Genomic DNA, 27766 nt, shown 5'->3' on the forward strand with positions numbered 1-27766 from the left:
GTGTGATCCTGGAGACCCGGGATCGAGTTCTGCGTCAGGTTCCCTGCATGGAGCCTGCTTCTTCCTCTGCCTGTGTCTCTGCCTCTCTCTATGTCTCATGAATAAATAAAATAAAATCATATTTAAAAAAAAAAAAAAAGAATTAAGTGCAAGTGCCAGCTCCACGCATGAGATGTTGCAGATGCTCTGTATAGATTGGAGTTCCCTCTCCTTGACTGGAACTGTGTTCCATCAAGATGTAATCAGTTTAATAGAAGTTCTGGCCAGAATATGAATGCTTGCTGCCTGCTAAACTCTGCATTACACACTTTATGTGCATTAACTCATTTAACCCTTCACAGCTCTGTGAGATAAATGCCACCCCCCCCCCCCCCCGCGCTTTTTAACTAAGAACATTAAGGTTTAAGAATGTTAAATAGCTTGCCTAAGATTACAGTAGCTAGTAGATGGGGAAGGCAGGATTCAAACCCAGGTCAGGATGACTCCAACTCACTTTTAACTGCTCTGCTAGATTTATGAAATGGAACTTGATTTATGACCAGGCTTTTGTTCTGAATTCCTGTGTATTCTTTTGTTCTTCAAATAAGTTCACAGCCTACTGAAGTCCTTTGTCATAAAGCCTACAATATATTTCTTTAGCATTTAATGCCTTTCTAAACACTTTCACATCAACGACCTTATTTGAAAAAGGCATTGTTAGGAGCTTGATGAAGACTTTTTGAGAGATCTTTCTGATACTTTAGGCAGGATGTTTCCTCTCAGGTTAAGGAATGAGGAAACTGAGGCTCAGAGATTAAAATGATTTGCTCAGGGTCACCCTTGCTGATTGTGTATCGAGCCAGTAATGCTGCTTGCTTTGTTACCTTCATTTTTCTTTTAACAACTACAGTTGATCCTTGAGCAACACAAGTTTGAATTTCATGCGTCCACTTATATACTTTTTAAAAAATAAGTGCAGTACAGTGGTGTAAAATGTATTTTCTCTCCTTTATTGATTTTCCTGATAACATTTTTTTCCTCTAGTTTACCTTATTATAGGACCACAGTATGTGATATACATAACATGCAGATAGGTGTTAATTGACTATTTGTGTTATTGGTAAGGCTTCTAGTCAACAGTAGGCTACTAGTAGTTAAATTGGGGGGGTGGGGAGTCAAAAGTTATATGCTGATTTTTGACGGCACAGAGGTTAATGCCCCTAACCCTTGAGTTGTTCGGTGTTCAGTTATATTTAACTACTTATTGATTATCTAATATGTGCTGATGATCAGCACTAAACATAGATTAGAGCTTCTGTTGTTATGTTTGGTTTCCTCCCCAGTGGGGAGCCTGATGTGGGACTTAATCCTAGGACCCCAGGATCACCACCCAAACCAAAGACAGACGTTCAACCACTAAGCCACCCAGGTGCCCCTAGTCCTAAAAGTTCTTGAGCAGCTGATTTCAGGAAATATTTTTAATTACATATTTTTCTTTTCAATTTTTCTTAGTTCTTTAACTTATCAACATTTTGTATTTCCTGCTTCAGAAATCAAAAGCTTTGATTCCTTTCAGGTGTACATAAAGTAACTCCCTGTGTGTGTGATGGTTTCTTCAGCAAAAATAACCAGATACTCAAAGTATCGTATTCAGACTCTTCTCATTGATTTTAACCATCATCCAGTTGGTTTTTATCATGTAAATCTGACAGTGGCCTTTGGCCAAAAGCCATCCTATTCTGATCATACTTGTGATTATTAACATGGTCTATTTTTATGTCTCTTCACTATTCAAAATTTAATTGTATATTCTTCCCATATATACCCATATTTCAAAAGATGTCCTTGACAATTTAAGAGGGTTTCTGCATCTTCAGACAATAGGTTTCTAGGAGTTTAACATCTTGGAAAATAGTTATGATATCCCTCTGTTTGTAGCTAGGCCCTGTTCAGATCCACAGAGTTGTGTTTTGTTTCTGTTACTTCTCCCTCATTCAGGAAGTATCAGATACACTTTTGTAAACCAAAGAATGGTCAGACTCTATAAAATTTCCCTGATTTTTTTGTTTTCAATGTAAAATAGCATCTATAAGATTGACCTGTGAAAGCAATCCTCTTATAGGAAGAAAGGCAGTACTTTTTTTTTTTTTTTTTTTTTAGATTTATTTATTTATTCATGAGAGCCACGGGGGCAGGGGGAGAGGGAGAGACACAGGCAGAGGGACAATAGGCTCCTCGCAGGGAGCGGATGCGGGACTGGGTCCCAGATTCTGGGATCATGATCTGAGCCAAAGGCAGACGCTCACCCGCTTAGCCACCCAGGTGTCCCAGGCAGTTTTTTTTTTTTTTTTAATTGAAATCTTGTAAGTCAATTAGACTTACAGAAGAAGAATTCACTGCTATCATCAAAAACGTTTTTGATTACTCACTTTTATTCTTCCCATTTTTCTGAGCTTCTTTATATTCATTTGCGTTGGGATTGGGATCCAGTGAGTGAATCATACTATTTTTAAAGGGTATTGTGCGATTCCTACTCTGGTCAGTTTTTTAAGCATTAAAGATTTTCTTTTTGTATCTGTAACAAGAAACTTGAATTGATTTCTTGGAATTATCCAGAATATTTATAAACTGATCTTGCTCTTTTCCTACCTGTTCTTAAGTAAAGAGAGCTCATCTTTCTTGGTTTATATGGAAAGAAATGTTATTTGAATGAAGCTTTTACACAGAGTCTTTAGCAGCAAAAGACTCTTATCATCCTGAATGAGGACAGATGTCATTTCATAGAAAGTGGATCAGCAGTCTTAGATTTAAGTACTTAAAATGGGCTAGCATGTCTTTTAAGTGCTTTATGGGTATTTTTACATTTTAATCATTAGTGTCAGTTTTTTGAGAGCAGAGGTTTTGTTATTATTGCATCAGCATATAAAAACATCATAGTAAATGCATATTGTCTAGAAATTCTGTTCCTGATTATGTTTTCCCTAAGAATTTAATCTCTAGGCTAGCATCACAAATCAATACCATTTTATTGTCCTGTCCAGTAATACTGGAGGTCGGTTTGAAAATTAGGTATACTGTAATTTCAGTATAGTGTGGCTTGCAGTAGAGAAGGAATAATATAAGAGCAGGGCTCTCTTTTACTACAGGTTTTCATAGAATCCTAGTTCTAGAAAAATCTTGGTAATTTTAGGCTGACTCCTTCAAACCTTAGATGAGGCTCAGAGCACCCTTGTGACTCTTGAGTTCAATAAAATGTGATTTGATAGTGCATTTTAAAATCCTTTGTGAGTTCTAAAAGGATATATGCTGTAGTTTTTATTAAAGGGTTTGGGCCTGGTGGAACCTACACCTCTCTTCCTGATCTGAAAGGCTCTGAGGGTTCTGAATGTGTCCCTTTACTGATTTGGAGCAGGCTTCTTACTACAGAAAATGGAGCCCATCTGGTCAATTTTCTTTCTTTTTTTTTCTTTTCTTTTCTTTTCTTTTCTTTTCTTTTCTTTTCTTTTCTTTTCTTTTCTTTCTTTTCTTTTCTTTCTTTTCTTTCTTTCTTTCTTTCTTTCTTTCTTTCTTTCTCTTTCTTTCTTTCTTTCTTTCTTTCTTTCTTTCTTTCTTTCTTTCTTTCTTTCTTCTTTCTTTCTTTTCTTTCTTTTCTTTCTTTTCTTTCTTTTCTTTCTTTCTTTCTTTTCTTTACACAGAGAGAGAGGCAGAGACACAGACCGAGGGAGAAGCAGACTCCATGCAGGGAGCCTGATGTGGGACTCAATCCCAGGACTCCAGGGTCACGCCCTGGGCCAAAGGCAGACACTCAACCGCTGAGCCACCCAGGCATCCCCATCTGGTCAATTTTCATTCATACTTGACGGTAGCATATAATGGCACGCTTCCAGGAAAACTCAGATCGAGAGGCCCCAGACATGGTGTTAACAGATACTGCTGATGAACCACCTAGTGCTATTCTTTGCCCAGGTATAAAGGAATATTGGAGAGATTTCCCCATTTATGAAGCTGCAGAAATGAGACCAACCCCTTTCCTCTACAGGACCTTTGCACATGCTAATCCTTTACCCAGGCTACTTTCTCCTCATCTCCCAGGATATCCATTACATCTCAGCTCATTATTACTTCTCTTTGAGTCCCACACTAGATGACATTCTTCTATTATCTCTCTCTCTTTTTCCTTCAGGCATTTTAAGCTCTTTATAATTACTTCTTTATATGCTGCTTTGTTGGATTCCACTAGAGACTATAAGCTCCATGTGAGCAGGGGCCATATTGCTCATGTTCTTTATGTTGGCTTTCTAATATAGGTCAGCTTCTGGTGATGAAAAACTGCTCAAAAATAATGAATTTCCTAAATGTGACATTTGAAACTCAGCTTCTGAGCCAAAGCAAGGTGTTAATGAGCATGTAACTAATTTCATATTGCTGTTTTGGTTCAGGGCAGACTATCTGTTCACATAATTAAAACAATTGATTATATTAAATTTTTAAATGCTAGGAATATAATGATTTATTCCTTGAATCTTGCTAAAATTGTCCATGTCAAAATAGCCAAGTCAGAGTTGTCACATCAAAATTCATACTTCTATCCTCTGCCTGATCTCCAGAAGATGGTATTGTGACGTGATTGATTTTAGACTGCATTTATGTTTTCATTTGTTCCATCTCCCACTTCAGTCATTAGATTCTGTGGGAATACTGGCCTATAGCCTCAGAGGTAACCCATCCTCATCTCCTCCCCACTCTGTACTTCTGTCGTGTATAATGCTTGGGGCTGTGTCTTCCTAAAGTAGAATTCTAATAAAATGTATTGAATGACCAAGAGAAAACAAATAGTAATCTGCATTAACTTGGAAACCACTTTCATACCACTAAGGGTGGTTGCTCCTTATTTGGAAAAATTACTTAATTCTACTATTAAAAAAGAATGTGTGAGAGGCACCTGGAAAGTTGTTAAAACAATACAGAGCTCTTTTATGTATGTTTTGGGGGTGTGGTGGTGGTTGGTGATGAAGATGATGGGATGGGGTACTTTAATTCTACAGAATCAAATGAGTATTTTTTGTTGTTGTTGCTACCTAAGTATTCAAGTAAGAATAGCTCAAAAAATATTTGGTGAATTAAAAGCATTTTTCATCAGGCCTATTCTTAGGCCTTCCCCCTTTCACTGTATCATATGATGTTTCACCATTAAAATGAGGCCAAGGACAGAACGGGTTGGGAGGAGGGTAATTCTAAAGGAAATGGAAATGGGAAGTAAAAGTGCATATGTTGGGTGTCCTAAACTATTGTTCACAGCCTCAGGAGAGAGGTTGACGGAAAAGGCACACGGTCCTCACTTACACTAGACAGGGCACTCTATGCCAGGAAGCAGAAGGCCTTGGCTTCCTTTCTTGAAACAGTGAAAATATCATCTTTTCAGATGCCTCTCTGTCCTCTCACTGTCATCATCAATTTTTTTCCCCTTTTTCCTCCCAAATGCTTTTTCCTGCCCACTTATGGTTTGGGCTGCTTCCTTAATAAAAGTGTCCGCTTATTTTCTGATGCAATTACCTCTGCAGCTGATTTATTTATTTATCCTTGTCTTAGCCCGACTCTAAACGGACTTTGGAAACTAGAGAAGAAAACCCAGTCTGCCTTTTGGAGGACATTGGACAGCCGAATAAATGCAGGTATGTACATTTGCATATTTTTTTAAAAGACCAAAAGGAAAATGGCTTTAAAGAGAATAATGAAGCTGATTTTGAACTTATAGGGCTACCTGCCCTTATATCTTTTACTTTTTAAATATCAGTATTTTAATTTTTGTTCATTTCCAAATGTTGAGTGTGCTGGTTTAAAAATCCCAAGAGTGGGGATCCCTGGGTGGCTCAGTGGTTTCGCGCCTGCCTTTGGCCCAGGAGGCGATCCTGGAGTCCCGGGATCGAGTCCCGCGTCGGGCTCCCGGCATGGAGCCTGCTTCTCCCTCTGCCTGTGTCTCTGCCTCTCTCTCTCTCTCTCTCTCTCTCTCTCTCTCTCTCTCTATGTCTATCATAAATAAATAAAAATAAATCTTAAAAAAAATGAAAAACAAAAAATAAAAATCCCAAGAGTGTGAAAGTATAGGAAGTCCAAAGTAAAAAGTAAAGTTTTCTTATAATCCTTCCTAGATATTCAGCATTTTAACAATTTATTATTTTTCCTTATTATGCATATGCATGACCAAAAGGTTCATAATATACATATTATGCCTTTTTTCACTTTGCAGTATGTCCTATATATTTTCCAGTGTGGGTTCATTTAGCTTTATGTCATCTTTTAGCTGCGTAGTATTCCTGCATAGTATTCCTTTCCTGTTGATAGTTCTTGTTTTGTTTCATCTCCTGGTGTATGTTGTCAGTTGTATTTTCTCTTATTTTAAGTACCACACCTTGTCCATATATAATTACATATACTTGCCTGATTATTTACTTAGGGTGAAAGGGTATAACACCATCTCTGAGATCTTCTCCTGCCATGCTCATATAGGATCTCAAAGACAAAGGTTTATCATATCTTATAAAGCAGACTGTAGCTGCTTTGTATTCCGTTTCTATTTTTCGTTGTGGGATGGAGTTGGGGGCCTAGTGTTGAGTTTGAAAACTTTCTTGCTTGACAGTTGATCTGAACCCTCAAGGTAAGTTATGAGCCTAGTCTTTCAGCCTGTTTTCTGGAAGATTCTGGTTTCCAGGTTATTTCAGAGATGAGAAAGTAAAATTGGGTGCCTCTCAGTTTATAGCATTGAGGTACATCTGGTTCATGTCTTTCCTGTAAGTATCTTGCCTCACCAGGGCAGCTGATAATCAATTACGTGAGTTCAGTGAAAAGAACTGTGGCTGTTGTCCACACTCTATGACTTGTCTTGTTTTGAGCTTCCTTGGGCTATTATGCAAGTTCCTATTAAATGTAAGGTTCTATGCTAGGTACTGGGAATACAAAGATGAATAATACAAAGTTCCTTGCCCCTAAGGGCAAGCATATATGAGTGGGAGAGACAAACAGACATGTGTGTAAGATGGTCATAACCCAGTGTGGTTAGTGCAGCGAGGTGAGTTTGGGAGAGCTCATCTAACTTAGGGGATAGGATGGAAGTTCATATGTGCTTCTTGGAAGAGGTAATGTTCAAGTTGAGTTCTTTTTTTTTTTTAAGATTTAAAAATTTTATTTATTCATGAGAGCCAGAGACATAAACAGAGGGAGAAGCAGGCTCTTCAGAGGGAGCCCGATGTGGGACTTGATCCCCAGGCCCCAGGATCACCACCTGAGTCCAAGGCGGACGCTCAACCACTTAGCCACCCAAGCATCACTCCAAGCTAAGTTCTAAAGGAAATTGCAGTTTGCCGTGAAAGGGATGAAGTGGAAAGGTATTCCTGGTAGAGAAATCAGGATGACCAAAGGCAAGAAGGTGTTAAACATAGAATATGGAGGGAGCTAGCTCTGTGGTTTTCAGGCATGAAGTCAGAGGCCAGGAGTGATGGAAGATGAGGCTTGGGATTGGCTAGCTGGCATGTGATGGAGGGACTCTGTTAGGAGTTTGAGATTTCACTTGTAGATTAATCAGAGGATCCGATATGTGTTACAGAGGCATTATTTTGAGGGCTAAGTGAAGTTTGGCTTGGCAGGCAGAAGGAAAGTAGGAACCTGGGGTCAGGGAAATTAGTTTGTAGGCAGCTGGTGTCAGAGTGAGAGGAAGAAAGAATGTGTAGGGCTTTCCTTTGTCACCCTTCCTTTCTGCCTTGTCTAAGGCTAAGTTGCTGAGGCTGGCTCTTTGATCCTAGTTGCCCTCCCTTTAGAGGGAGCTCAGGTGAATGACTTACTTGTAAATTTCTCACCAAGTTCTGACCTCTTCAAAACAAGGCTTCCAGCCCTTCTTCTGCTGCCACATAGTGCTACCCATCATCCTACCTGCCTGTGGAGTGACAAGCACCTGGCTCTGTTCATTTAATTTTAAAGACCCTTTCATATGGCTCATCAGCCTGAATTGGTAGTCACTTTGCATATACTATCTCAGAGCCAGCCCTGGGCTAAGCTCTGGGGGCATGAAGATAGATAAAATATGGGTTCACGCCCTTACTTAGCTCATAGGGTGGTGGGAGGTAGACAAAGTTAAAGATGATGTGATCTATGCCATAGGTCAATTCAAAAGTGAAATAATTCTAGTAGAGGTAGCAACATTAGTAGCATTAACATCAGTGGTTCCAGAATGAGCCACATTTTTCAACTACCACTTTTGTACAAATAGAGAAGACAGATTTAGTCTGTGTCTAAAATTAGTCTGATTTTTGAGAACATGGACTGATCATAATTAGAATCAATTAGAATTGATTATTTTCATTGTTACAATGGATAGTTTCACCTATCATAAGTTATGATGCATTTGATTTTCAGAGAGGGAAGGACAAGGGGAGATACCTACCTGCTTGAGATATATTTCTGCCTTCTTACCTTCCTAACATTTTCTTTTACCACTTGAATCTTAGCACATAGAATGACCACACTATCTCATTTTCCTTCCACTACAGTATCTAAATATAAAAGAGGACTGCAATGCCATGGCTTTCTGTGCTAAAATGAGGAGCTCCAAGAAGACTGAGGTGAATCTGGAGGCCCCTGAACCAGGGTTGGAAGTGCTCTTCTATCTTTCTGATAGGGAGCCCCTCCGGCTGGGCAGCGGAGAGTACACAGCAGAGGAGCTATGCATCAGGGCCGCGCAGGAATGCTGTGAGTACTGGCAGTTGCCCAAGGTACATTTCCGTGGCACACCATCCTGCAGGCAGATCCTGGTGTCTCTGCCCCCTGGGAGCTCTGCCAAGTGGAAAGAGGTGTGGGCTCCGTGAGGCAGAGGCTCTGCTCTGCCTCTGCCACTTAATTGCATTTGATCTTAGGCCAGTGATTTTAATTCTGGGAGTTACACTTTTCACTTTCTTCATCATAAAATGGCTTATTCCTGCTCTGTCACTAATTGAGCTTGCGATACCAAGGAATGATGCTTGCCTTCTGTGGAGGTCAGTTTTTATTTCCCCTACCTCTAGGAAATTGGAATAATATCAGCACTAAATCAGTAAAAGCATCTGGTACAAAGTTACAAGATCAGTACGTGGCATCTCTCAATATCTGAATGATTGTTCAAAACTTCTTCTGAAAAGTATGATCCATCCTTTTGCCACTATAATTTGCTTCCCCCTCATGATGCTGACCTGAAGTGAAAAGTTGTCACTTCGTGGCTTGGTCTCAATGCCAGGTTGTACAAAGGGCAGTGAGGCTGTGAACAACATGGTCTTTCTTTTCCCCCAAGTGAGCCTTGTTTTACTTAAGTTAGCCTGTTGCCCTCAGAAGGTGAGAAACCAAAGTGAATAACAAAATGAAGCCCCTTTCATTATCCTTTGAACTTGGAATCAGTGACAGTTTTTGTCTACCTACTTTTATATGACTAGTAAAGTTAAATCGTAGAAACCTAAGGATCTGATCCCCTGGGATTGTGGTGATGATTGTATAACTGTACATATACTAAAATTCACTGAATTGTACACTTAAAATGGGTAGACTTTATGATATGTAAATTATATCTTTTTTTTACCTTTGATATCATGCTTTATTTGTTCATCTGTAAATTATATCTTAATGAAACCTCATTTTATGATGATGTGACTAGCAATGATGGCAGACAATCCATACTTCATTTATATCATCTTTAGCCCTCACAACTGTGGTGGGGTAGTATGGATGTTTCAAGAAATACCTACCTAGTTTGTGATACAGCTTGTCTAGAAATCCATTTTTCTTCTGATGTATATCTTTCTGCCTCAAATGCGTTAAATACCAGAGTTCCAATGAAAGGGGAAAAAGGTTGGTGCTATAGGGAAGAGTGTAGTAGGTCCTTACTAACTAAACATGACACTAGATAAAATTGGCTGAGACATACAGATTATAGTGGTGATTTTGACTAGATAGCAAAGTATATAAGGATCTAGCTTTAGACATCAATTTTAAAAGTATTTGTAATTAGCGAAAATCTAGATGTAAATTGATGCTTCTAATGTATTTTTTTTAAGGTGTGTGTTTTTCAAATCCGTTCTCTTGAGGTTTAGTTTATAGTGTTTATTCTGTTAGCCCAGCTTCTTGCCATCGGGTTTGTATGGAGTTGTTGGACTATAGTTAATGAGAAAGCAAGGGGCTGCTAAAGGAGATAAGGGGCGAGAGCCTGAGTCCACAGGCAGACGTAGCCACTGAGTTTGCTGTAGCTCTGGGCTGAGGGCCAGTCAGTGTGGGGCACCAGCTGCTAAGCCTGGTCTGCAGAGAATGAGTGGGCTCTTTGATAACTGACTCAGGGGAATGGTGCAAACATGTATTAATCTTAAAAGTATATGAGTACAGAAAGCCATGTATTCTTATAGTTCTGGTTATTATTATAGTAAGTGGTAATTGGAAGCAGTATTGTTTTCTTCCTTCTTGTCCACTGAATATATGGTCAGTTTTTGTTCTTTCAACTCTCATTCTTTTACTTCCTTGGTAGCTCTTTCTTGGTGTGAATCTTAACTTTGCATTTTATTAGCCAAGTAGCCTTGAATCAGACTAAATCTCGAGAGGCCACAGTTTCTTCACTGGTAAAATGGCAGAAACATTAATTACCTCATTAAGTGTTAGGAGAATTAAAAGATAATAAATGTAGAGTGTGTTAGCCTGATGCCTGACACCTAACCATCAGTAAATGTTAGTGTTGTTAAAATTATCCAGTACTTTTGTATAAAAAGCTCTCTCTCTGATCTTCCTGTTTATAAGTACTAATATTATTAGAGTCAAGCCTGTGGTAGAATTACAGATTCATGGTTAGAAATAAATTATGCTTCAAGATGTATGTGTCAGTGCACATTCAAGTCTGAGTATGTGTGAATAAAGGCTGCGTTTCTAGGCCAGCCCACAAAGGCCAGTTCATGAAGGAAGACCTATAGTATACCTAAAACATAGTCCTAACAATACTGGATCTAAAACTCATTTGCTTTTGTTCTCAAGGAAAAATACTCTTTGAAGTTTACCCCCATCCTCTCTGTATAAGGGGGAGTGACTTCCGAGGGGATTGGTGCAGATCCCTTGAGAGGCAGGAACTGACCACCTCAGTGAGGAGGAAAGCATTAGGATGTCAGGGCATCTGCCGCTTCTTCACGCAGTGTGTGCACTGGAGAGAGTTGGTGCCGAGGTCCCTGTAGGTGCCAGTCTCGCTTGGGATGTCTGATTTGGGAAATGGCAATTACCTTATATGTTCATATATTGCTCAGATGACTGTATCTTTGTTCGAGGCCTGGCCATACATGAAAATATCAGTCATCATTGATTATTTGCAATCACCTTCTTCCCTTCCCCCATGCTTTTAGATTGAGCATCTGTGTAATTTTAATCATGGGCTCAGAAGTCAATGGAAAGGTGCTTTCTTGGCTTCATAATCTCTTTTATCTTTTTAATCATCCTTGTGTCAAAGGAGGCAGTTCGTGGGGGTAGGGCAGCAAGGGAGCACTATCACACCACTCTTGTTAAGCATATATCTTCTTTTTAGTTGGCTACTAATAAAAAATATTTATGATAACTATACAGAGTACTTAAGTGTATTTATTTATTATTAATGGTAATAGATTTTTTTTATCACTGACAAAAATCGCTTTGGTGATTTCGTGTGCTACTGCCAGGAACTTCTTTGCATGTTTAATGCATAATCAGAGTGTGTTAGAATTGTTAAAACATTTCTGTAGGAGCAGATTGGGGATTTCCTAAACTCCAAGAATGTCTCTGGGATTAGCAAGGTGCACATCAGGTGGGATCTGGGAACCTCTCAGCTGGCATATTTTTTCTTTTAGGCAGGATTTATTAAGACTGTCATAGACACTGTGATGAGAAATATCATTAGACTTTTATTTTAAAATGGTTTTAATCTGGTTTGCCAGGAGCTACAGTACATATTCCTGGGGAGCCATGGTTCTTAATTATCATGATTAAAACTGCCTGATTAAACATGGTTGGAAGTCATATTTGCCCTAAGAGGATAAAAATGTGACCTAGATTCTTCGGATAAGAGAATTTGTTGTCCTTGCTTTGAAAACAGATGGCCTAATATATCTATCTTCAGTTTTCTGATATGTTTTTTACTTTTCCCCAGGTATCTCTCCACTTTGTCACAACCTCTTTGCCCTGTATGATGAGAACACCAAGCTCTGGTATGCTCCGAATCGCACCATCACCATTGATGACAAGACATCGCTCCGGCTCCACTACCGGATGAGGTATGGGTCCCTGCCTGGCTTCCTCTTTCAGGGGTATGAAAGTTAGCCTGGAGCTCTGAGTCACTTACTAAGAAGGTTTGTAGTCATTTTGTAATTGGTTAAGTTTTGTATTTGGTATGAGAAAGGACATTTTCGGTATTTGAAATAAAATTCAAGATGAATTTGATCATCTCCTTCTGCCACATTTTACAAAAGACATTATTATGCAGAGGGTATTTTGAATAGAATTACTATCCTACAGCAGAATTTTTCAAGCGGCGAGTCTTCATTATGAATTTAATTCCGTGAGTTGTGACTAGAATTTGTTTTAAAAAAGAAACAGGCAAGAATAGGTAATATCAGCATATACACATATGCTAAAAATACTGTTTTTGTTTTTACAACTTCTGTTTGTGATATGCAAGTCTGTGTATCAGGTCATGATACAATAAACTATTTCTTCTTAAAAGTTGCAGCTAAAGAGTTTGAGAAGCACTGCTTAAAGTGGTTCCCTAAAAATTCTAGTTTGGTCTTGTTCTCAAGGGGTAGATATTTTGATCCACTCCCTGAGGATTTTTGTCTAGTGGACAGAATTCTCACTTTTCTTTTGATGCCTCTTCTCCTATTTGCCTCTCCTCCTATATTGTAGACTTTCTTTTTTTTTTTTTTTTTTAATTTATTTATTTATTTATAATAGTCACACAGAGAGAGAGAGAGGCAGAGTCACAAGCGGAGGGAGAAGCAGGCTCCATGCACCGGGAGCCCCACGTGGGATTCGATCCCGGGTCTCCAGAATCGCGCCCTGGGCCAAAGGCAGGCGCCAAACCGCTGCGCCACCCAGGGATCCCTATTGTAGACTTTCTTAAATGTCACATAATCTTCCAAGGGGGTATAGACAGTACTTCTTAAAAATGGGTTTAAAAACCCATTTGCTATGTATCTAGAATTGAAAATAGGTTTTCAATAGAATTGAAAATAGATACTAGTAAAGCACAAGTGAATATATATTTAGCAAAGGTGCTTATAAACCATGTGTATACTTTTTGAAAAGGATCTTAACTTACTTAGATGTGATGAAATTAGATTTGATCAGGTGCTAATGGAATGTAAGGACTTGCTGGAAAAGCCCTCAGGGATCTCAGAGGCTCTCCCCAGGATTTTAGCTGCTTTTTCCTTTGGGAAGTTGGTAGAGTTGTTAACATTCCAGAATGGTCTGGATGTTTTTCTCAGCAGCAGTTGAACCAGATCTACTTTCTTTGATAATCATCCTAGGGCTGACTTTTTTTTTTCATCTTTCTGTACTCACCCAAGATCTCACCTTAAGGGGAGAGGTGTACACCATGTGAGATTTCACGCCCCAGATTTAGGGAAACATTCACCCCACCCACCTGAGCCTTATGACTATATTTGGATTTGTTTTTTAAAGTATAATCTTGTTTTTTGTGGCCTGGGGGTTGGCTGTGTGATTCAGCATTGAAATGTGTCTTTGCATCTGGCAGTCCAGGGAGGGAGCATGTCATACTGAGCTCTAGTCCTTCCCTGTAGGTTTCTCCACTCGGCTCAGAATCTGGAATGGTAGAATTGGGGTCTTGGATGAGACCTGAGTTTACCTAATTTAACTATCACAACTGTTTGGAGTTGGGGGTGGTGGTGGTGGAATGACTGATGTCCCAAAGGGAGATATGAGTTATTTACCCAGAGTCATATACCTGGTGAATCCTCTTGTCAGCTCCAGAGCCCTCCTTGAAACACTTTTGTCTCAAGGTCTTTGTTGACTGTGTGAGTCCCTCACCCCTAAAGGCTGTCTTTGCCTCCTCCCTGTACTGTTAGCTGCCAGGAAGTGCATGGCTACTTCGTTTTTGGCACCTTGACTTTGTACCTGACATTGCGCTTCAACAGGATATTGCTTTGTTACCACAGGCTCTTTGAACTTGGAAAAAAAATCCCACCCTAAGCTAAAACATTTGCATTACAACAAACTACAAAAACTTTAAAACCTCATAATCTCACCACTAAAGATGGTGTAATATGAAAACAAATGTTAGTGACTATTTCAGTGGAATCCCAGCTCTATTTTGGGAAATATTCTGTGCTTCAATTAAAATTCTCTGTCTTTAGATAATACTTTTAATAGTTACTGTTTTATAATGTATCTTAATATAAGATAAGCATATTTTTTACTCCTTTTTAAGAAAAAATATTTTCTTGCTCTTTCATTCAAATGAATTTCACTATCCATTAGTAAAGTTCTATAGAAACCAAGAGAGAATTTGTTGTGTATAATATCTATATGTAAACTTAGAATATGCAGTCATTTGTAATGTAATTTTCTCAAAAACTTGCAAAGAAGGCACATCTCCTTAATAGGTCTATCTGTTTATCTCGTCCTCCCCCTTCCTTCCTGTCGTCCCTTCACGCCATGATGAAAAGGAATCTACACAGCTATTATACTACATTTATTTATGCCATTCTATATTTTTTTCCATTAGCATGTTCTAATACCAGAAATTTGTGTGTGGCCCAAGTTTGATGGACATTTTGATAATTAATTTTAAAAAGGAGTGTAGAGCATTTTTTTCATATGTCTGTTAGCTGTCTGTATGTCTTCTTTGGAAAAATGTTCATGTCTTCTGCCCAGTTTTTAATTGGATTATTTGTTATTTGGTTTCAAGTCATAGAAGTTCTTTATTTTGGGTATTCGTCCCTTTTTGGAAATGTCATTTGCAATTTCTTCTCCCATTTGGTAGGTTGTCTTTTTGTTATGTTGATGGTTTTCATTGCCTGTGCAAAAGCTTTTTGTTTTGGTATCAGCTCAGTATAATTTGTTTTTGTTTTCCCTTGCCTCAGGAGACCTATCTAGAAAAATATTCCTGCAGTTGATGTTGAAGAGATTACTGCCTGTGTTTTTTTCTAGGAATGTTATAGAATTGTTGAATCATTATTTGGTACACCTGAAACTAGTAGAACACTGTCTCAATTCCATTTGAGTTTAAAACAAATGTACCTTCTAGTTTTTTCTTACTAGGATAAAATTAGGAAGGTACTGATTTTGATAGTCACTGATTTGAAGGTTTATGTTTTTTGTTTCTTCATCTTACTAAATAGCTGTCAGCCTTTGCCAGTGGGCAATTTCTAGACCCAGCCTTGCTTTAGGCTCTGCTCAGCCATTACTGAAATAGTAAAGCTGTACATTAGTCTCATTTCCTCAGCCTTATCCTGTTTGAACATCTTGCCAAAAGATTTCCAAATCAGAGCTGGTCCCACAGGGCACAGGTAACAGCCTTGAAGAATGTTTTTATTCAGATCCCATTGAAGATCATGTTCTGCCCAAAGAGGGTATATTGGGCCCTTGGCTTTACCAGGTCCTAGGATTCTTTCTCAGTGAGACTCATGGGATGCAGCAGGTTCAGGGAATGTACTTGTACTGGTTCAGGGAAAATCTGTCTTCAGTGCTTCTCTTTCAAACAACCTCCTCCATCCTGGAGATTCTTTTATGCCTTTTCCCAGGTATCTTTCCATATTGCACATGATTCTCATTTTCTCATCCCTACATCCACTGCCAGACAGAATTTACATGTCTGCATGCCCTTCTCTGAGAGCCCTGCTTTGCATGTTTGTGTAAGAAGTGCCTGGCACAGGGTAAATGTTGAGAAGCTCTGTCTTTATCGTCCTTGGAACCTTTCACCTGTCTCCTTCCACACTGACTCCCAGAACTTCTAGTAGATGTCTGCTTATCATGTGAATGATGAGAACTCTCTGTTTTGGACTTGATTTGATAGCCAGAGAAGTTGGCTGTGTCCTCATTGATTTCTCTTTTTTTCCTGCCCCAGTGTCAGATTTTCCTGTATTTGCTCAGTTGGTAGAATCCGTTCACTTCTTACTTTCTGCTTACCTGGGATCGCTGATGCTGGTTGAATCCTCCCATCCTGTGCTCTTTTCTGCCTTTGAAAAGTGGACTCCTCAGTCTGGCAATTGGGAGGAAATTTGTTTGTTGCTTCTTCATTCCATAGTTGTTTTTTGTCAGCACATGGGCATGTCAAGGAAGTAAAACCCAGGTACCAGTTGAGTCTGTGGCCTAGAGATGGGCTGGATCAGCTTGGCCCATTCACTTTCTCACATTCCAGAACTCACTGTGTTTCTCTTACAGGTGGCAGAGGCAAGGAGTAGTTAAGAGAACAGGATTGTGGTCAGATCACCTAGTCTCTTGGAACCTCAGTTTTCCTTGCCTGTAAAATAGAATCAGTGGAACTTCCCTTGTGCAGTTGCTGTAAGGATTAAATGGCATAAAGTGCTTATTAGTTTCATTCTACTGGAAGCTGATGCTTGTGGTAGTGCTCATATATTTCTTCTACTTCAGCTGTATTCATTGTAAGATAAACTATCAATTTTGGAAAAATGGGAAAAAAGGAAACAGTGCTATATTACCTGTACATCTTGATTATACAAGGAAACTAAAATCGTTTGAACAGAAATGTTGGAATGTGAATAAAATGGGTCTTGGAAACAAGGCAGGGTGGCCTTATTAAAGGTGAAGGGAGTGGCCGGGCAGCCTCTGGTCTCATCAGTTGTAGCTTCCTATTTAGGAAGATATAGTGGAAAGTCACTTTATCTCCCTGAGTCCAGGTTCTGGCAGGACACTCTTCAGAGAGTGCTTGTAAGAGTGAAAAGAAAAAGGACTTTATAACCAATGAAGAGCTCCACAGGTCTGTCTGTCTGTCTGCTTGCTTTTTAGGCAAGTTTAGCCTCCAGCACTGAGCACTCTGGGTATAACCAGGATACCTCTCCCATACATTCTGAGATCCCCTTTCCCAAAATTGATGTTTATTTTCCTGTCTTCCAGGTTCTATTTCACCAACTGGCATGGGACTAATGATAATGAGCAGTCTGTATGGCGACATTCCCCAAAGAAGCAGAAAAATGGCTATGAGAAAAAAAAAGTTCCAGATGCTACCCCTCTTCTTGACGCCAGTTCTTTGGAGTATCTCTTTGCTCAGGTGAGACATTTGGGCCCAAGAGAAACTAGAGTTCCTGGGAAGGGTAAGGCATCACAGAGTTCAGATTCCCTTGAGCAGCTGAACTGAACTTGTTGGTGGCTAGGGTGTTTGTTTTATGGCCCTCTCTTTGGGCAGGCCTTGCCACCTGTGGACTTGCCCAAGATGAAGAGCATAAAGTCAGCAATTCCGTGTCCCAGGGGGCTGGTTGTCCCACTTGTGAGCTTTTAAGACTTCATTTCTTCCCTATTCTTCTCTTTCTCCCTCATCTCCTATCATTTTACTTCTCATCCACAGTGCCTCCCATGGAGAGAGCAAAGGCAAGCTGTAAATGAGGGAAGGTGTAGTTCAGTGGGGTGAATGAGGACATCTCAGCAGTCAGAGTAACATTCAGGGAGGAAAGAGGTGGCTACTCTTGGTCACAGCGGTAGTAGGGTAGACAAAAGTCAGAAGAGAAGTAAGAGTCACCTAAATTATATTACCCTGAGATACCCAACATTTTTGGTGACATGCTTCCTGAGTTTTTACCATGCAGGCATATATTATGTACTGTGTAGTTTTTAAAAAATATTTTATCATTTTATAAACTGCTTTTTTATCCATCCTATTGATATTTGAGATGTCAATTAAAAGTATATAATGGCTTCATAATAATTCACTCATTCAACAAATATTTACTGAATATCTGTGTACTCTTTGCTGCAGTGCTGCAGACACTGTGCTGAACAAGACAGACATGGTCTCTGCAGCATCAGATACCAAATCAGGTGGGACAAAGAGAAAACAAATGAGCAAATAAAATGATACATAGGTAATACAGAAGAATTGTGAGAAGTGCCATGAAGGAAAAAGCTTTTGTGACAGGGAATATGGGGAGGGGATTGGAGTGGGAATATCTAATTTAAATAGTATGATCAGAGAAAGTCTCTAAGGAAGTGACACTTTTACCAAATCTGGAAGAACAAGGAGTCTGCAGTTCTAAGGAGGGAGCGGGGAAATTATTTCTTCTCTAGTGCATGGCTTTTTAACAGCAGCCCTAGTGACATTTTGGGCTGAGTAATTTTTTGCTGTGAGAAACTACCCTATGCACTGTAGGATATTTACCCAGACCCCTGGCCTCTACTCATTAAATGCCATCCCCCCAGTTGTGACAATCAAAAATGCCTCCAGACATTGCCAGGTATCCCCTCCAGGGAAAAATCTCCCTGCTTGAAAACATCTGATAGGGAGAGAACAGAATGCAGGAAGGCTATGGGGCAGGCCAGAGCTGAGGAGAAAGTGTGTGTATCTGAAGGAGAGGAGGGTGATAAGGAGTGAGACTGGGAAGGCCGATGAGAAGATCCTGTGCTTTGGTCCCAGGGAGAGAAGATGCTGGTTTGACCTAGTGCAGTGGTAGTAATGTTAGAGAAAAATGGTTGGATCTACAATTAATTCCAGAGATAGAATTGATAGGATTTACTGATGGGTTGGCTGTGGAAAGGAAGAAACTCTGAAGTATCAAAGATGATGTTGAGGTTTCTGTTATGGGCAGTGTTTGCTAGATAACAAAGTCCTTCCCTATGTAGGGAAGACAGCAGCAAGTTGGAGAAGGGGTGGGAACAGGCCTTTTCTTTTGGAGATGCCTGTGGAGATTGCAGGTGGGAAGTGAGTAGAAGGCTGCAGTCCAGAGGAAAAGACCTCATTTATTTAATTCACTTCTTCTTTGTGGACATTTTTGGCTTTTCCTAAGTTTCCCTAGGATGCCGTCACTCTTACAGTAACAGGTTATTGTGGACAACCTCCATGTGTGTTTCTGTATGTGTTGTAGTATTTCTTTGGGATATGCTTTCACAAGTGATTTTTATCTCCCAGTTGTAGTCCATTGTACAGCTTTAGTTTCTGGTTGTGTTTGGTCCCCATTCCATACATATCTTCGAAGTGGCCTTAGAGGCAACAGAAATGCACAGCCCTGGGCAGATAGTATATTGAAAAAATTAAATGAACTGGCCATTTTCAGATTAATCATTTTTTGTTCAACCTTCCAGTTTTCTATATTCAAAGGAAGAGCATGCCATACTTCAAGAATAAGTATTGCATTAGAATCTGACCTTTGAGAGGTTCAGGAATGAGTTAGTTGAAGTAGTGATGTTTACAGAAAATCACAGCCAAACAAAACAGTTTCAGATTTTGTTCTGTTCTTCACACGTTGCTGGCAGAGATGATTGTTGTTGGTTGGTCTTTAGGAGTTTATGGAAGTGAACAGTGGCCTTTTCTTACCTGAGAGAAACAAGCAGTCTATCTTGGAAAGAAGAGGAACTGCAGCAGTGAGAAGCCTCCATCCAGAAACCACTAAGTTAAAGTACCTTCAGGGAAAGCGAGTCTTACTTATATAGAAACACTGCCCTCAGTTTTCACGTCTACCTCTGTTCCAGCTAGAGAACAGCTGAAGTGTTGAGTGTACTTAGTGTTAGTAAGGATTGAGTGTGGCTGTAGCACAGTGTTGCAAAACCAGAGCCCTGGAGTCACATCTAAGTTTGACTTACCCCCACCACTTCCTGGGTCCCTGGCTCCCATGGCACTCTATCTTTCCACTTGACTTCTTATAGCTATTTGATGTTCTGTATTTCTCTCTGTCTATTCTTTCTTCTCAGCATGGAGTCTTCCTGTGGTCAGGGATGCAGTTTGGTTTACTGCTATGTATCTCCCTGGCACCTAGAATGACATCTAGCCCATAATTGGTTCTCAGTAATCAATAATTACCAAATGTGTGAGTGAAGTGATTTAACCCTGGGGTGCCTTAGATTTTTCGTTTGCTAAGTAGAAGTAATAATGTTAGCATCCACCTCATAGGGTTGTTGCGAAGATAAAGTGAAACAGTATATAAAAGGAACCTAATACAGTGTCTAGTACTGAGGTTAGAGTTTAAGAAAAGGGAGCTAGCATTGCCATCATCGTCATTACTCTATACGAGACAAGTGATGAGTACTGATTTTTAGTTTTCTTTCTCTGTTTTCGAAGCCCTCACTGGCTCTTGGGTGGTTGTGCACCTCCAGCAGGGGGTGGTGGTGGTAATATTTTGGTGATACATTTCACTACTAAAAGCTTAAACAACAGATAACAATAAATCTGTGTGGTAATGACACACTGTAGAATGTGGATTCCTTCCCCTTTTTCTAAATCAACCTCCAAACAGGGTGTGGTGCCCTGTCAGTTAGACACCCAGTTCCTAGGCTAGGCTGTCTCAGTGTATATGGGATCAATGAGCCAGTGCCACCAGCTGTCACTCTCTCTTGCCCTGGTGCTGTCCAAAACCTAGTACGCTCTGCTGGCTGCCATCATTTATAGATAAGCCCTGAGAAGGACCCTTACATGTTTATGCTATTCATCAGCAGGTAACATACTGCTCAGTAAATATTTGTTAAAAAAAACAAATTAACCTGGGGAGAACATTGCCTGAACCCTTCATACTCAATTGTTGAGAAAGAACTTTGGTGCCAGAGAAGCTGTAAATCCTATTAGTCTCATTGCTGTACTGCTTTTCTGGGTGGCACCTCCCTGTGTGGGGAACTTTACTGTCAAGGTTAGAGACATGGGCTTGAAACTTAAGTGGTGGCTCATTTCTTCTCACCTCTGCTCCAAAGGGACAATATGATTTGGTCAAATGCCTGGCTCCCATTCGAGACCCCAAGACTGAGCAGGATGGGCACGATATTGAGAATGAGTGTCTGGGAATGGCTGTCCTGGCCATCTCCCACTATGCCATGATGAAGAAGATGCAGTTGCCAGAACTGCCCAAGGACATCAGGTAAATCTTCCTGCTGGTTACAGAATTAATTGTGGGGATGGTGCTTTTTATACATCTTCACACATCTCAGTTTAACCACTGACAGTTTTTGGCTAACCCCTGTTCTCTGCAGAGCCCAAATCTTGTTTAGAACATTTATAAAAGGTAGCACAATTATAGTAGTGTCCTGATTTTGAATGTTGGCTGATCTCAGAAATTTGTATTCGGGTGAAAGTTCTGGGCTAGTGATGCCAATCAGACTGGTGGCCCACGTGCCCACCCCTTGCACCTCTGCCCATGGTGGGCATTGCCATCACTGCACTTTTTCCTTTTGTGTAGGACCAGCCTTAAAATCCTTCTCAATATTGTTCTGCAGGCAGCTACTGTCATCCATAGTCTGAACTAGAGTTCACTGAGAGCTGTTAATTTGACGTGAAGGATGTTACCTGAAGAAAATTTTATTCACTTAAAAATGTCATTCAGGGTCAAGTCTTTGTGAAGGAATATTCAATCTGTGTAATTCCTATCCATCTATAAACTATGTTTTTACCAAGGAGAATGTTGCTTTGATTTTTTGATTGATGTTTTGATTTTTTTAAATTTATTTTTTATTGGAGGTCAATTTGCCGACATATAGAATAACACCCAGTGCTCATCCCATCAAGTGCCCCCCTCAGTGCCCGTCAGTCACCCCCACCCCCCGCCCACCTCCCTTTCTACCACCCCTTGTTCATTTCCCAGAGTTAGGAGTCTCTCATGTTCTGTCTCCTTTTCTGATATTTCCCACTCATTTTTTCCCATGGAGTTATTTTGAATGTCATAAAAGAAGATAGTCTCATTGTGGAGAGCAAGTTATTTATAGCTGTATTATTTGTGATAGGCAGTGTGCCCCTTCTCATAAGGTTCCTCCCTGTATCTCTTGCCTTGGAGGAGAGTTTGGTGTGGATCATCGCAGTGCTCCTCAGTGATGCAGAATTGGTTAGATACATGCTCTGCCGCTGCTTTCTTGTTTCTCTGTGGCTTTTGCTCTGGGCACTTCCTCTTTCCTTTGTCATGAGACAAAGGTGAAAAATGACCCCTCCTCTGATCTTCCTCTGTTACATTAACCTAAAATGTTACAATATCTGTTGTGATAAATTCCTGACTTTGTAGTTTTCCACTGTCGTGAAACAATTCAAGGAGCAGGGATTACCCAGTTGTCAGGTGCCATCTCAGACTAGGAGTAATAGGCAGACTGATCTCCCCACTCATTTGGTCCCCAGTTTATTCTTTCCTTCATGGGTGTTCATACTGTCCTTAAAACTGGCTTCTCATAGCAGTGTATCAGTTTAGTTATAGATACTTTCCCAATAGCACCAGCATAACTAACTGATCTTTCAGTTTCCTTGTCAATCCATTTAATACGTCTGGGATACTTTGACATGGCAAACACGAAGTCTTTTGTATTTAATTAGATTTTACGTGTTTTTCCCCATTTCTTACAAAAGCAATATATGATCTTTACAGAAAAATTATGAAACAGACCTAAAAGTAGACTATACAAAGCATCTATAATCAGTCTTGACACCTTTGAAACCACTTTCTCACTGATGCTGAATCTTAATAGCAGTTTATGTGAGTACCTGTGTGCACAGCAACAGTGACACTAGCAAGCAAACACACAGATAAGTCCATTTTGCTGCCTGCCTTTGAGACCCAGAAAATTGGATAATACTTGTAGGAATTCCTAGTTCAGTAAAACCTGTGGGACATGTGCTTTTTTCTTCTCTTTCTGTCCCTAATCACCTCTATATCCTTGTGATTATCATCCTTGTGCTTACTCTAATCTAAGACCCACTGGGAGTAGGTCTTCCTTTCTCATTGGGCAACATGTGAAAGGAAGATTTATAGATTTGGGTTTGTTTCTATACTGTTCTCTTGACCTGTACATGAAAGAGAGACATATTTTTCTACTTTGTTTTAGCTATAAGCGATATATTCCAGAGACATTGAATAAGTCCATCAGACAGAGGAACCTTCTCACCAGGATGCGGATAAATAATGTTTTCAAGGATTTCCTGAAGGAATTTAATAACAAGACTATTTGTGACAGTAGTGTATCTACTCATGACCTAAAGGTGAAATATCTGGCTACCTTGGAAACTTTGACAAAGCATTATGGTGCTGAAATATTTGAGACTTCCATGTTACTGATTTCATCAGAAAATGAGATGAATTGGTTTCATCCGAACGACAGTGGAAACATTCTCTACTATGAAGTGATGGTAACTGGAAATCTTGGAATCCAGTGGAGACAGAAACCAAATGTAAGTGGTTGATAGGTGGCTGATCAGAACAGACCGTCATGTGTCACCCTTGCTGGCCAAGTGTATTCTGGTTAGATATAATGTGTCACTCTTTTATTGTGTTCATGCGGCAATAGAACTAAGTAAGTATTTGTTGAGTTCTGTAGGGAAATAGAAAATATAACAGTAGTTTGTTTATATAATATATAATAACAGAATAATAATAACAGGCACTTACTGAGCACTTACCAGGTACTTTTCTAAGCATTTTACGTGTATTACTCATTTATTCCCAAAAAGAAGCCCTGAGGGGAGTACTACCGTTATTCTTATTTTATAGATGAACACAAAGAGGCACAGAGAAGTTAAGAAACTTGCCCAGAGTCATAACCAGCTAATAAGTGATTGTGTCAAGAATTGAACTTTGGTTTCTGGCTCCATGAACTAGGGTAATTGATTTTGCAACTTAAAGCGCTTTTTTGAAGTGTTTGTTGGATGAGGCAATGGAGCCAGAGTGGTTTAAAAGCATGGGTTTGAAACCTAATTGGACCTGGTTCAGATCCTGGCTCCACTGTTTATAGTTCTATAGCTTTAGGGGGTTATTTCCCCTGTATCAGCTGTAAAATGGAGATACTTACTGTATCTGCCTCATGGAGTTGCTAAGAGAGCTGAATGGCGACAGAGAGCCCAGCATATAATAAATGTTCAAAAATAATTATAACTGCCGTCATGATTATCAATAATAATATTAAAGTAACAGATTTATTTTCTCTTAATTTTATTCATGCTAAAATACCAATGTCTAACATCAACTGCTTTTTTTCTACAGAATAGGTACACTGTTAATAAGAACGTATCTAATCCTCAAAGAACCTTGTGAAATGTAATCTGTTTTATGGACAGGGAAATGGAGGCTCAAATTGACGACCTGACTAGTGAATACCTAGCGGATTATTCAAGCAGAGGATTCATCTCCTTTTGAAAGTTTCAACTAGAATATCGTTAGGAAGTCCAGATAATCGGTGGTAGATTCAAGTTCTGTCCAGTCACATTTAAGAAGAACATGTTCCTTGCCTGTGTTGAAACGTAACATGTATGAATCGGGAAGGGAGAGGACCTGATGGTAGATCCCTGTCTAGTAGGCAGTTATTTCCCTCTCTCAGTTTACTTGTACATTATAGATTATGTGATAAGTTTAGTTAGTGTGCTCAGTAAGGCCCCACCCAGGTATAAAATCCCAAGATTCCCTGTTTGGAGCCCAAACTGCGATCCTCAGCCCACATTTGGCACCTCTCCCAATGCCTGTGTAAATCCAGGCAGGCTGGCTTTCTTATCCTTGAATGTAGGCCCTGCTTTAGTTTTCCAGAAGCACTGACCCTTTTTTTACTAATAGAAAATGAGAAAGCCAACTTAACTCTAGTACTTTTATATATCTTATCAGGTTGTTCCTGTTGAAAAGGAAAAAAACAAACTCAAACGGAAAAAACTGGAAAATAAACACAAGAAGGACGAGGAGAAAAACAAAATCCGGGAAGAGTGGAACAATTTTTCTTACTTCCCTGAAATCACACACATTGTAATAAAGGAGTCTGTGGTCAGCATCAATAAGCAGGACAACAAAAAAATGGTAGGTTTGCTCTGGAAGCAATCCTGTCTGGATCTGGTGACAAGAGGGTGACTTTGCTGAGGACAGTGATGCAGCACATGCTTTGCAGAGTTCCTGTTCCAAAGAGAAAAATCTGATGATTGTCTCTCTTTCCTTCTTAAGCCAGAAATCCCTCTTGCTGACATTGACATTATCAGTGCTGATTTTTGAGTTACACTGGTATGTTACAGTGCCTTTCTTGGGTCTTGTAAATGTGTATCTCCATCAGGGTTTGCTGCCCTCCTTGAGACATCTTAGCATAAATATTTAATTCACAAAAGTTAGTGGATTTGAAGGAAAAGATTGGTGAAAGTTAGCATTTTCCCTCAGGGATGACTTTAGCCTCTCTGCTGAGATGAAGCACTCAATTGGGATGAGGTCGGTGGGAAGCCCTGCTTTGCACTTCAGCCAACTGTTAGGCTGGTGGCTGTAGCCACAGTGGCAGTCCTCGTTATGGTGTCAGGCACACCCAAGTGACTCTTGGACAGAGGAAGGGGGGTGTTCAATCTCACTTCCTCTTTTTCAGTATCACTTAAGGATATAATCTAGACAGGCAGGCCAGCTTTAGCAGGGGAAGTAGAAACATTGCCAAAATAAATATGTTTGTGTTGGGGAAGTCATGGCTGACAGCACATGGAGAAGATGGGTAGCTGAGGCAGGGCACGCAGAGTAAAGGTAGTTAGCACCAGGGAAATACCACGTTTTGCCCCAAATTTGGCAAAAACTGTGTCAAAAGGATAACAGTATTGGGAATGAATCTGGTGATCTGGTTTAGAACAGATGGTCACCCTGTTAATCTAGAGTACGTTGCCTTTTTTACCTTTTAGACAGCAGTTTGGCAGCACGTAATAAAAGCCTTGAAAATATTTATATGTCCCTCCATTTGGGAACTTAGGGCTGTTTTCCAGAAACAGTGAGAGATAAAGCCAGTGGTCTGTGAATGAGTATGTTTGTCCCAATGGAATTTACAGTGTAAAAATACTGAAAATTACCTAAGTATACAATAATAGGAGAATGGGAAAATTAATCACAATTCACCCAAGTAGTAAAATATTCTATAAACAAATTGCTAATTTTTTTAATAATCTGGAAAAATGCTTTATAAGTGGAAAAAAGAATACAAAACTCTATAGAACAGTACCGATTTTGTTCAAGACATTTTAAAAAGGTATACACATAGATACACATGCTGTTAGAAAAATAAAATAGTCCAACTGTTATTTTTGGTGAGATTATGAATGATTTAAATTTTTTATTCTCCTAACCTCCCCTCTTTTAACAATAAACATAAATTAATTTCATTTGGAAACTGTAGTGAAAAATAAAGTGAAGGGAGAAATAAAAGCGTCCAGGAAGATGTTAGTGGGAAGATGGAGAATGGAGGGAAGGAGAAGGTCAAAAGAAGTGCTATTTTTTTTTTTAACATATCATAGAGATAGTGCCAGATTATATGCTGCATCTGCAGGATCTTACTTATTTAGTCTTTACAAGAATCTTAGATGTAGGCATTTTGGCTCTATTTCCAGTGGGGAAATCAGATTATGGACAAATGTAGACACTTGTATAGGGTGACAGAGTGAGAAAAAGTGGCAGCTCCAGCTCCAAAGCATTTTCTTCCTCAGGGACCGCAGTGAGGAAGAGCTTGGCACATCCGTGATCTGGCTCTTCAACACGGTCAAACCCTGAAGATGGGTAGCAGAGGAAGAATAGCAGCAGCCAGCTGAGTACGGTGTTTGTGAGCCTGCCCCTACCTGTCCTGGCACCCAGTTGGCACACCTGTCACCTAAGAGCCCACTTGGACCACATGGTCTGGCAAGTCTTTGCCAGCTGCAATGCTGTGAAAGGAGCAGGAGGAAGACAGAAATAAATACTCGATCTCCCCAGGACTTCATTTTTCTTTACAAACACTATCTCTTACTACCTGCCAGGCGCTTCCCGTTCTAAATGCATTACAAATATAAACTTTTTCCATTTTCGTTGACCCTAGAAGTGGGTGTATTATTATCATCTTCATTTTACAGAGGAGGAAACTGAGGCACAAAAAGCTTAGGTAACTTGCCCGGTGTCACACAGCTCTTAGGTAAATCATTTGAAATTGCCAATATGGGACAGTTTGTGACCTATAAAATGATTACAAGTGCTTAACTGTAATAGCAAGTGGAGATGCAGAGATTTCAGCTCACATAAACTGACTCCAGAACCTGTGGATTGACACATGATGCCCTCTCTTCTTTATCTCATTCCCCTGCCCCTTCCCAGCCATGGAATTTCCAAGCCCTTTGATCAGGTGGTACTTTGGCCACTGGTCTTTCAGGAAGGCATGATCCCAGCATGTTATCAAATTATATCTTGATTTATCTCTTCTCTCTGCCTCTTCTTGACATCTCCCATTTCCATTCACACTTCTGTTCTGGGGAACTTAAGTGCTTGGTCTTGCTTTTTTACATGATTGGGTGAAGGGCTGCCCAAACCAGACTATTTTGAATTTGCTCTTTGGGGATTTGCTCTTTTGGGATCTGCAGGTGGATGCAAGGAGGCATGCTTAGCACAGAGTCTTCTTACTGTATAACTGTCTCTGTGGTGGCCTTTGCCTCCTTGGTTCACAAGTCCACAGCTGACTTTTCCTTTGGCAAGATAGCTAACTGTTATTAGCTCCACTTCCATCCTTTCTAGTTGCTTCTATTTATCCCTCTCCTTTTGACTGATTTTTCTTGTCTCTGTTTTTCTCTGCCATCAGCCTGTCCTTTCTCCAGTACTATAGACAGAGTCTTATGCTCACATATCATTTTGCCCTCAGAAGGCTCTGGTGGTGCTTAATGTTCTTCTGAGTCAAAACT

The 27766-nt window shown here is 39.9% G+C and overlaps 1 protein-coding gene across 16 annotated transcripts in view; it reads left to right on the forward strand.

The window, feature by feature from the left end:
• Nucleotides 1–27766, forward strand: part of JAK1 (Janus kinase 1) — a 231278-nt gene that overhangs the window by 178198 nt on the left and 25314 nt on the right. For 15 of the 16 annotated variants that reach the window (XM_072730703.1, XM_072730705.1, XM_072730710.1 and 12 more), the window contains 7 exons: nucleotides 5569–5651; nucleotides 8520–8718; nucleotides 12143–12266; nucleotides 17086–17239; nucleotides 20857–21020; nucleotides 22963–23305; nucleotides 24726–24911. In XM_072730703.1, coding sequence (XP_072586804.1) covers nucleotides 5646–5651; nucleotides 8520–8718; nucleotides 12143–12266; nucleotides 17086–17239; nucleotides 20857–21020; nucleotides 22963–23305; nucleotides 24726–24911 — 1176 coding nt within the window. In that variant the 5' untranslated portion in view covers nucleotides 5569–5645. Of the gene's footprint in view, nucleotides 1–3674; nucleotides 3946–5568; nucleotides 5652–8519; nucleotides 8719–12142; nucleotides 12267–17085; nucleotides 17240–20856; nucleotides 21021–22962; nucleotides 23306–24725; nucleotides 24912–27766 lie in introns of those variants that run through there. The other variant, XM_072730718.1, reaches the window with a different exon arrangement.

Source organism: Vulpes vulpes, chromosome 12 (genome assembly GCF_048418805.1).
Source record: "Vulpes vulpes isolate BD-2025 chromosome 12, VulVul3, whole genome shotgun sequence".
NCBI lineage: Eukaryota > Metazoa > Chordata > Mammalia > Carnivora > Canidae > Vulpes > Vulpes vulpes.